Below are 9,839 nucleotides of genomic sequence, written 5' to 3'. Positions count from 1 at the left end.
TCACTGCAGCCTCAAGGGCTCAAGTGATCAAGGCCTTAGCCTCCAGAGTAGCTAGGACTACAGGAGTGCACCACCAACTCCTGGCCTCAAGGGACGCGCCTACCTCGGCCTTCCAAAGTTCAGGCATGAGCCACCATGCCCAGCCTCAACCTGTATTTCTTTGTTCTGTTACTTTTCTTCCAAGATAACTTTCTCATTGTTCATTTTGCTTTGAAAAGCAGACTCTTACCATTTTGAAAGTATATTTAATACTGCTAAGTAACAAATGTTTAATAATTATATTTAATGAGATTTCACACTATATGTACAGAAAACAACAGTTTATTTAAAATTTGGTTAACACCAAAATCTAATATGTTTTTATTGCCTGCCTGCCATCTTTGTAGCAACAGGTAATTCAGTCTCAGCTGGCCAGTTATTATGTGGAGGATTGTTTTCTACTGATTCACTTTCAAACTGGTGTGCTGCTGTGGCCCTTGCCCATGCTTTGCAAGAAAACGCTACCCAGAAAGAACAATTGCTCAGGGTTCAACTTGCTACAAGTATCGGCAACCCTCCAGTTTCTTTACTGCAACAGTGCACCAATATCCTTTCACAGGTAAAGTTTTGCATGAAACTTCTCTAAGGGAATAAAGTTCTGGCTATACGTTTTAATATCAATAATACAAGGATTTAAGGGTGTCTTTGGAAGATGCAGTTGAAAAAGGACAGAGAAGACTTATTCTGCTTATTAGTTCATTGTAACCAAAAACAGTTTTGTGGAGAAAAAACAATAAGTACTCTTGTAGGGATAGTTTTGCCAAATAGTTATAAGGTCTGCATCATGATGAAAATACAGGGTTTTGTCTTGTTTTTAAATTATCTACAGTGTTCTTTGCATGTAATTTTCTCTTTCTTCTCAGTAACTGAATTCAAGTTAGTTTATGGGAAGAAATAGAGTAATGTAGTTCATAGCTGTGTATTTCCCTCTTTCTCTTCCCAAAGCAATTGATCATCTAGAAACAATGGAATAGTGGTCCATTGTACGTATAGTTATACAGTATATCCCCTTGATACTTGGTGAGTTCTTAAATCCTCAAGTCCCAGTGCATATAATTTACCTAGTAAGATGCAGGAAAACATAACAAAAAGTTTTGCGTGTCTTGGACTCTTAATGAGAACAACAAAGCTTTATTGAAGAGTAGGTGCTAGGCATTTAGAAATGTTACTTTACTGTTACATGATTTGCCCACATGTACCAACCTTGCTATTGAACAGTTCAAGTTCATGCTTTAGCAAAACTGTAAAATTATTGACATTTAGAGTCAGGGAGAGTAAAAATATAGCTAAATCTATAATTGTTCTGTATACTGCTCTAGTAATAGAGTTATCCTACCCACTCCCCATAATAATGTGGCTGTGTCTTTCTTTAGTTTTTAATTCTAACACACTCATTGAATTTTTTCCTCATTTTGAGCTTTTAAAGAAACATCAGTGTACCATCCATGGAAATCATAAATGAAAGCTTAAAAAGTAACTGTAGTGAAAAGGAAGTTAAAGTTTAAAACTGGTTTACTGTAATTGAAAGCTTACTTTGTCTTTATTACTTATCTCTTAGAGATTTAAAAAAACTACCCCAAATTTTTATATCTTTACCTATTTATTACTTGGCATTCTCATGTTACTATCTGTTAAAAACAGTTTTTTTGAAAAACCAAACAGTAATTAACTGTCTCATCATCATCATCACCACAGACTTCACTTTAGCATTGAAATTACAATGAATGCATGATAAGTACTAAAGATGGTGGTGTCTTCCCCATTCTTAAGTAATCACATTGCTATAAAATTATCCTTTCTCTTCTAAAATATATATCCTCTAAATGTATCCCCTAACTTTTTATTGTATAAAAGAAGTATCATTAGAACTATCCTGTCCCAAATGATTGGCTTGAGTCTGTAGAGAGACTATGAAAAAGTATTTGAGGGATTTTTCCAGATTTAGACTTTTCTAAAGTAGTAATATGTATGAATAATTTGTAATATATAATTTGCAGGGTGATAAGATCGACAGACGGGTATGTATCACTTGATTAAGCTTAGGCATTTTACTCTTACATCAAAGCTTTTTCTCTGTCTTGGGTTTTGCTGATTGGTTTTTTTTTAACTGCTTGTTTGAAGTTACATTCTACTCACACTTTTGCGTGTTGGCCAATTTATCTCTATCCTAAATGGCTCTCCAGTTTTTCTTCATGGGATATTGTAGTGGTGTTACTAAACACTGTGGGAATGAAAATCTGAATCTATACTTAATGCTTCTTCTGGGGATTGCTTGCACTTTCTGGAATTCCTTGGTTTTGATTTTTTTGTGTTTTTTCTCCAAGCTTGCCTATTTATTTTCTCTGAAGCCATTTCAAAGGAACTAGAATTTAGGGTTAAGAATTTTGTCTTTAGTCAATCAGCATATGAAAGAACGTGATGACTTTTGTACAAGATTATTTTAAATGTACAATAGTAAGTATAATTTGGTAATTTAAAATATTTTAAATATGGATTATTCTGAATATAATCCATATGCTAGAACTACCATTTAAGGATTAGTTTTTGCTGTGTGCAGGGAAAGTGCTATTTTTGTTTTGTTTTGTTTTGTTTTGTTTTGTGTGAGTGTTTGGCAGAAAAGGAGTATACCTTATTATCTATGTTTGGGCATGGGTTTCAGTTGAATAATGTGGGTAGTAATAAATGAGGCTATGAATTGTATCTTTGTGTATGAGCATGATTTAACACGTGTCAATAACTTACATATGTATTTTGCAGCTTTAGCCTATAGAATTTATAAATATACATATTAGTCATTTAAAAGGGATTTTTTTTAAGGTATTAATTTATATACAATAAAATGCACAGAACTTCTGTGTTTCATGTGATGATTTTTGGTGTTTGAGTGCATCTCTTTAACCACCACCCAAAATAAGATACAGAACATTTTCATAATCCCAGAAAGTTCCATCATGCCCTTTTCTGTTTTGTTTTGTTTTGTTTTGTTTTTTGTTTTTGAGCCGGAGTCTCGCTTTTGTTGCCTGGGCTGCAGTGCAATGACACAATCTCAGCTCACTGCAACCTCTGCCTTCTGAGTTCAAGCGATTCTCCTGCCTCAGCCTCCCAAGTAGCTGGGATTACAGACGCCCACCACCATACCTGACTAATTTTGTATTTTTAGTAGAAACAGGATTTCACCATGTTGGCCAGGCTGGTGTCAAACTCCTACCTCAGGTGATCCACCCACCTTGGCCTCCCAAAGTGCTGGGATTACAGGCATGAGCCACCACACCCAGCCCTCAGCTTCAAATATTTTGTTTGTAGTTCTCTTTTATCCTGTAAAATCTGTGGTTTCTAATTACCCCTCAGAATGTTCTCAAATGACAATTTTAGCCTCCATTTGTTTTTTTCAAATCTCCTCAATGATTCACACAATCTAGGGGCTCTGGAAAGAAGTGTGTACTTTTTTTAAATTCATATCCTCCACCCATTTTATATTAAAGTACTTACCTCTTGTTTTTAATAGAAGTTACAAATTTTTTTTTCTGGTATGTCATTTGTCTTTTGACCTTGGTGTTTTGTTTTGAATTTATTTTTATCAGACTTATCTTTTATGGTTCCTGCATTTTAAGTCATACTTAGAAAGGCCTTTTTGTGTTCAGATTTTAAGGAATTTACTAGGCCAGGCATGGTAGCTCACACCTGTAATATTAGCACTTTGGAAGCTGAGGCAGGAGTATCGCTTGAGCCCGGGAGTTCAAGGCTTCAGTCAGCTATGATTACTGCACTCCAGCCTCGTAGACAGAGCAAGACCCAGTCCCTACTCCCCTCAAAAAAGATTCTAAGGAATATATGCCTCTATTTTCATCTTATACCTTCTCTTTTGTTTTGTTTTCTGCATTTAATTCTTGTTCTGTTTTTCTCAGCGAACTACATGAGATGCAGATCCACTGATCTTTTTCTAGAGAGCTATTTAGTTGTCCCCAAATCTTTTAAGTCTGTTTGTAACTCACTGATGGTTATATGCTACATTTTTCATATGCTAAATTCTCATTTGTATGCGGACCCATGTTTCTGGATTTTTGTATTCGGTCTCTTGATTCCTGCCTGTTCATGATCTGGTGTTCTCTATTTTTCTTTTTTTTTTTTTTTTTTTTTTTTGAGATGGTGTCTCAGTCTGTTACCCAGGCTGGAGCGCAGTGGTGTGATCTCTGCTCACTGCAACCTCCACCTCCCAGGTTCAAGCAATTCTTCTGCCTCAGCCTCCCAAGTAGCTGGGACTATAGGCATGCTAATTTTTGTATGTTTAGTAGAGGCAGGGTTTCACCATGTTAGGCTGGCCTTGAATTCTGGACCTCAGGTAATCCAACCCACCTCAGCCTCCCAAAGTGCTGGGATAACAGGCACATTACTTTTATAAATTAACTTAGAATTAATATCTTTATGATGTTGAGTCTCCTATCTAAGAACATGGTGGCTTTTTATTGGTTTGTGTCTGTTCTTGTGCTCTTTAGGAATGTTTTAAAATTTTTCTTGTTTAGGTTTTATACCATTTTGATTAGGTTCTCTCCTGAATACTTTATCTTTTTTGTTTCTTTAATAAACGGAGTGTTCCATTCTGTCTTCTAATGGTTATATTTGACTTTGTTCATCTTATCCTTCAATTAAACCCCAAAAGCCATACTTCTAGAAGATTCTGATTTAAATCCTATTATATTTTTTTACTCATACATCAGCCAGTGATTTGATAGGATGTTCTTATATCCTATCAAATGTGTATATATTTGGTACCTGCAAATGGTTATATATCTCAATGTGTATATATTTGGTACCTGCAAATGGTTATTCTAAATTATAATGAACTTATATATAACCAGGTAGATGAACAAAACATTTGCATTTATAACTCGAGTAGTTGTAAGTTTCCTATGGTACATAGTCAGTTGAGAATGACTGGTTTTTAACTTTCCAATTTACATGGATGATTTGAAGATATATTACGGGTATGGTAATGACATAGAGGCCAGGAAAAAGTAAAAATAATGCACCATGTAAAAATTAAATTTGCATCAGTGCTTACTTGACAAATCATTTGAAGAAGTCCTATTTGAACTTAATTCAATATTAAATATAACTAAAAATAATTATATAAGAGTCAAGATCTTGGCATCAAGGTTTGTGAAATTAGAACAGTCTGAGTGGTAGAAATTTTTCAGAACACAGTGATGATTACTCGAAATTTATTCCTTGTCTGGATCTTTGAATTATATTTTGTACATTTTATGAGAATTGCCTCAAAGTGATGCATTACTATTCTGATTTTCATTATTTTATTTCTTTTTTTTGAGCCATTCTCACTCTGTCACCAGGCTGTAGTGCAGTGCCATGATCTCAGCTCACTGCAACCTTCGACTGCCAGGTTCAAGGGCTTCTTCGGCCTCAGCCTCCCAAGTAGCTGGGATTATAGGCACATGCCACCATGCCCAGCTAATTTTTTGTATTTTTAATAGAGACGGGGTTCCACTATGTTGGCCAGGATAGTCTCAATTTCCTGACCTCGTGATCCCCCTGCCTCAGCCTGTCAAAGGGCTGGGAATACAGATGTGAGCCACTGCTCCCAGTCACATTATTTTATTTCAAACAAGTATTTTTTTTAATACAGGTTATAAGAATATAAATATTGGCACTGTCAATATTAGGAACTAAGAGATTATTCTACCTAGGAGATGTAAATGTGTTGTATTGAATTTTGAAAACTAATTTTGCCAGATATGCTAATTTTCAGTATTAACTATACTTGGCAGCAGTAGTTAGTGGTTTGGGGCACTTGGCTAATTTAAATCTTCCTCTTAATTATGTTTGTGCTTGCTCATCATCTTGTGTGTTATCACTGAATTTGTAGTATGGTTTATTTATTGTTAGAGAATATATTCTCTCACAGAATTTGACTAAATGATTCCGGAGATTTTTTTTTCTTGATTTTTTTTTTTTTTAAAGGAAGTAGAATTTTCCTTTTATCAGGAACTTGTTTTCAAACTTCTAACTGAAATATCATAAATTTGCCTGCAAATATATTGTAAAGTATCTTGGAATTAATAGATTATTTTAAAGCCTACACACTATAATTTTTTTTTCCTTAGCAGACAAGGTTTTTATACAGTAGTATTTTAAATAACCCGATATACGCCTCTGAACATGAATCAATTCTGATTTCTGCACTGTGCATTTTAGGAAGTGCAGCCTTGGTGCATACAAGAATTTGTTCTCTTGTTCAGTTTTTACAACTGGATGTCTGGCTCATCTCTTATAAGATGTTAAAGTACTTTTTCTACAAATGGAAGGAATCTTAGGGCAATACTAAGTTTGAAAAACGCACACTAAATGAAAAGATTTCTACCAACTTATCTATTGCAGGGAAGCAAAATACAGACAAGAGTTGGATTATTAATGTTGCTTTGTACCTGGCTAAGCAATTGTCCCATTGCAGTAACACATTTTCTTCACAATTCAGCCAATGTTCCATTTGTATCCTTTATGATTTAGCAATGTACATGTAAGTCTTTATATCTTTTTTAGTTTCCCTTCTCAATTAGAAGTAGCTCTATGCCCAAAATATTTGAATTCTGTACTATCTTATCTGCATTGCAACTTTTTAAACTGTTAAGGTTATGATGATGCTTGCTTAATGTGTGTTTATGTGCAGTTTGTTTTATGCTGGCTTGGAATATATATGGAATTTTTTTTTTTTTTTTTTTTTTGACAGAGTCTCTATCTGTCGCCCAGGCTAGAGTGCAGTAGTGCAATCTTGGCTCACTGCAACCTCCACCTCCCAGGTTCAAGTGATTCTTCTGCCTTAGCCTCCTGAGTAGCTGAGATTACAGGCGCCCACCACCACACCCGGCTAATTTTTGTGTTTTTACTAGAGATGGGGTTGCACCATGTTGGCCATGCTGGTCTCAAACTCCTGACCTCAGGTGATCTACCCGTCTCAGCGTCCCAAAGTGCTGGGATTACAGGCGTGAGCCACTTCGTCTAGACTATACATGGAATTTCTTATGGGAACTCCCTATATGAAGTATTAATGTATGTCAAATTCAAATTGCAAAATATTCTAGATAGTATGAATCCTTAGCCTCCTTAACAAAAATTTCAGCTTACAGGACAAATTGCAGAAAATCTTGGAGAAGAAGAACAGTTGGTCCAAGGCTTATGTGCCCTTTTGTTGGGCATTTCGATTTACTTCAATGATAACTCACTCGAGAGCTACATGAAGTAAGTAAGGGGAAGATGACTATTGGCATTAAGAGATAATGATGCATTTTTTATGCCAAAGTATTATGTAGACCAAACTTTGATGTTTCGTTTTGATTTATTTTTTAAGCATCTCAATATATTTATCTCCATAGAGAGAAACTAAAACAACTAATAGAAAAGAGGATTGGCAAAGAGAATTTCATAGAGAAACTAGGATTTATTAGCAAGCATGAGTTATATTCCAGAGCATCTCAGAAACCCCAGCCAAACTTTCCCAGTCCAGAATACATGATATTTGATCATGAGTTTACAAAGCTGGTAAAGGAACTTGAAGGTAAGACTGAATATTTATATTGATATATGATGGAAAGTAATTATGTTTATATTGTACATGTATATTGTGGATACATGTAGGTTACATGAGAACTCTAAAGGTATGTTTTTTTCCTAGCTCTTGATCTGTAGCTCATTGAAGGACATAATGGCTTTCAGTAAGATCAAGATTATTTCTTACCTATCATGGAGTTAGGTTATATGTTTTTACTAAGTCTTAATAGTAAGTTAGTATTTAAAATGTTTAAATTTTGAATAAGCTTTCTTTTACAGGTGTTATAACTAAGGCTATTTATAAGTCCAGTGAAGAAGATAAAAAAGAAGAAGAGGTGAAGAAAACATTAGAACAGCATGACAATATTGTGACTCACTACAAAAATATGATTCGAGAGCAAGTAAGTACTAATGAATTGTATATACCATCTGATTACCAATAGGCACTTTGTGCTTTAAGGAAGAATGTTTTCTGGCATTTCAAATGAAAGAGGATATAGAAAGCAAAACTCATTATTTTTCAAAGCATCTGAGTATTCAACAAACAGAGTGCTTAATATGTGCTAAGCACCATGCCCTGATTTATTAGATAATGATGAGTGGATAAACTACATTTGCAGAATCATCAGTTGACATTTTCTTTCCAGGAGACCAGTCAACTTTGATTCCTTGTTGTGTTGAGTACCCTAAGCCTTTCATTACATTCCTTCAAAATGTTTTCTTTACTTTTACTCTCACTTAATTTCTTATGGTATTTACCTTGATTCTAGAAGATGCTGAAAAATGAGGTTATTAATGTTGTTAAAATTCCAGTGTCATAAAAAAATACGATAGTGGCAGACCTTATGGAACAGATTCATCCCTTTCTCTCTACTGCTGTCCACACCTGCCTGCTAATTGTGCATAGTTTATGGCAGGTGTGACAAGTAAAAGCATATATAGAACCTTTAAATTGATAACTGCCTGTATCTTATTTTCTTCCCCACAATCTGTATTACTGAGATTAATGGGTTTTTTTGTTTATTTTTTGACAGAGTCTTTTGTGAGGTTTAAAAGTTCCCAAAAAAAGCCGAGTGTGGTGGTTCATGCCTGTAATCCTAGCACTTTGGGAGGGCAACGTGCGTGGATCACCCAAGGTCAGGAGTTCAAAACCAGCCTGGCCATGATGGTGAAACCCCATCTTTGTAATAAAAAAATAATAAAATATATAATTTTAAAAAATTTTTCAAAAAAAATAGACTCTTGATTTTGTCACCCAGGCTGGAGTGCAGTGGCATAATGTCAACTCACTGCAACCTCCGCCTTCCAGGTTCAAGCAGTTCTTGCACTTCAACCTCCCAAGTAGCTGGGATTATGGGCATGTGCCACCACACTGGCTAATTTTTATATTTTTAGTAGAGATGAGGTTTCACCATGTTGGCTGGTCTCGGTCTCCTGACCTTAAGTGATCCTCCTACCACAGCCTCACGAAGTGCTGAGATTACAGGAGTGAGCCACTGCGCCCGGCCTACTGAGATTAAAATTTTAAAAAAGAATGAAAACATTGTGGCATATTTAGCATTAATTCTAATCTTTTCCTTTTATAAGTAAATCAATAAATTATAATCTTAAGTTGGTAAAATCTGAATCATCAAACCACCCATGGTTATTAGAATTTCATCTATATCTGGGTACATATATGGAGACATTTCCAGTTGGTAAAATGTAATAGCATCTTTGGAACAGCGGAAAAACAAATAATTGGAATGTGATGTAGAATCTGTACTTGGGGCTACAAATACAGTTGATTTGGCAGAAAAAAAGTGTGATTTGACACAGTTACTCTAATGTAATGGCAAATGTTCCACTGCTTGTAAATAGTATTTCCTCTAATGACTTTTCTTTATAAATGTTCATTTTAAATATTCTCACCATTTAAAATGCTATTTGGCATTAGGTCACAAGCATCTAGAGCTATAAAATGTTTATATCCTTTGAATGACATTTGATAATTCATCCTAAGGAAATTCTTCAAAATTCAAGAAAACAATTATATGGACTAAAACATTTATTGTAATGAAATTTGTCACTTTAGCTCAAAAACATTGAATATAAATTGTATTGCATTTACTTAGATAGTTAGGATTAAAAATTATGGGTTGAAGGCCGGGCGCGGTGGCTCAAGCCTGTAATCCCAGCACTTTGGGAGGCCGAGGCAGGTGGATCACAAGGTCAAGAGATCGAGACCATCCTGGTCAACA

General features: G+C 35.1%; 1 protein-coding gene across 2 annotated transcripts in view; it reads left to right on the top strand.

The window, feature by feature from the left end:
- USO1 (USO1 vesicle transport factor) overlaps positions 1-9,839 on the top strand; it is an 85,022-nt gene that overhangs the window by 64,522 nt on the left and 10,661 nt on the right. Inside the window, exons 15-20 of one of the 2 annotated variants that reach the window (XM_017514757.2) lie at positions 387-598; positions 2,037-2,057; positions 6,433-6,543; positions 7,172-7,290; positions 7,425-7,606; positions 7,879-8,000. In XM_017514757.2, the coding sequence (XP_017370246.1) occupies positions 387-598; positions 2,037-2,057; positions 6,433-6,543; positions 7,172-7,290; positions 7,425-7,606; positions 7,879-8,000 (767 nt within the window). The remainder of the gene's footprint in view (positions 1-386; positions 599-2,036; positions 2,058-6,432; positions 6,544-7,171; positions 7,291-7,424; positions 7,607-7,878; positions 8,001-9,839) is intronic. The other variant, XM_017514758.2, reaches the window with a different exon arrangement.

This window comes from Cebus imitator, unplaced genomic scaffold, assembly GCF_001604975.1.
Source record: "Cebus imitator isolate Cc_AM_T3 unplaced genomic scaffold, Cebus_imitator-1.0 Scaffold537, whole genome shotgun sequence".
Lineage (NCBI taxonomy): Eukaryota > Metazoa > Chordata > Mammalia > Primates > Cebidae > Cebus > Cebus imitator.
Note: the sequence above shows the minus strand (reverse complement) of the source record. Positions and strands in the feature narration are given on the sequence as shown.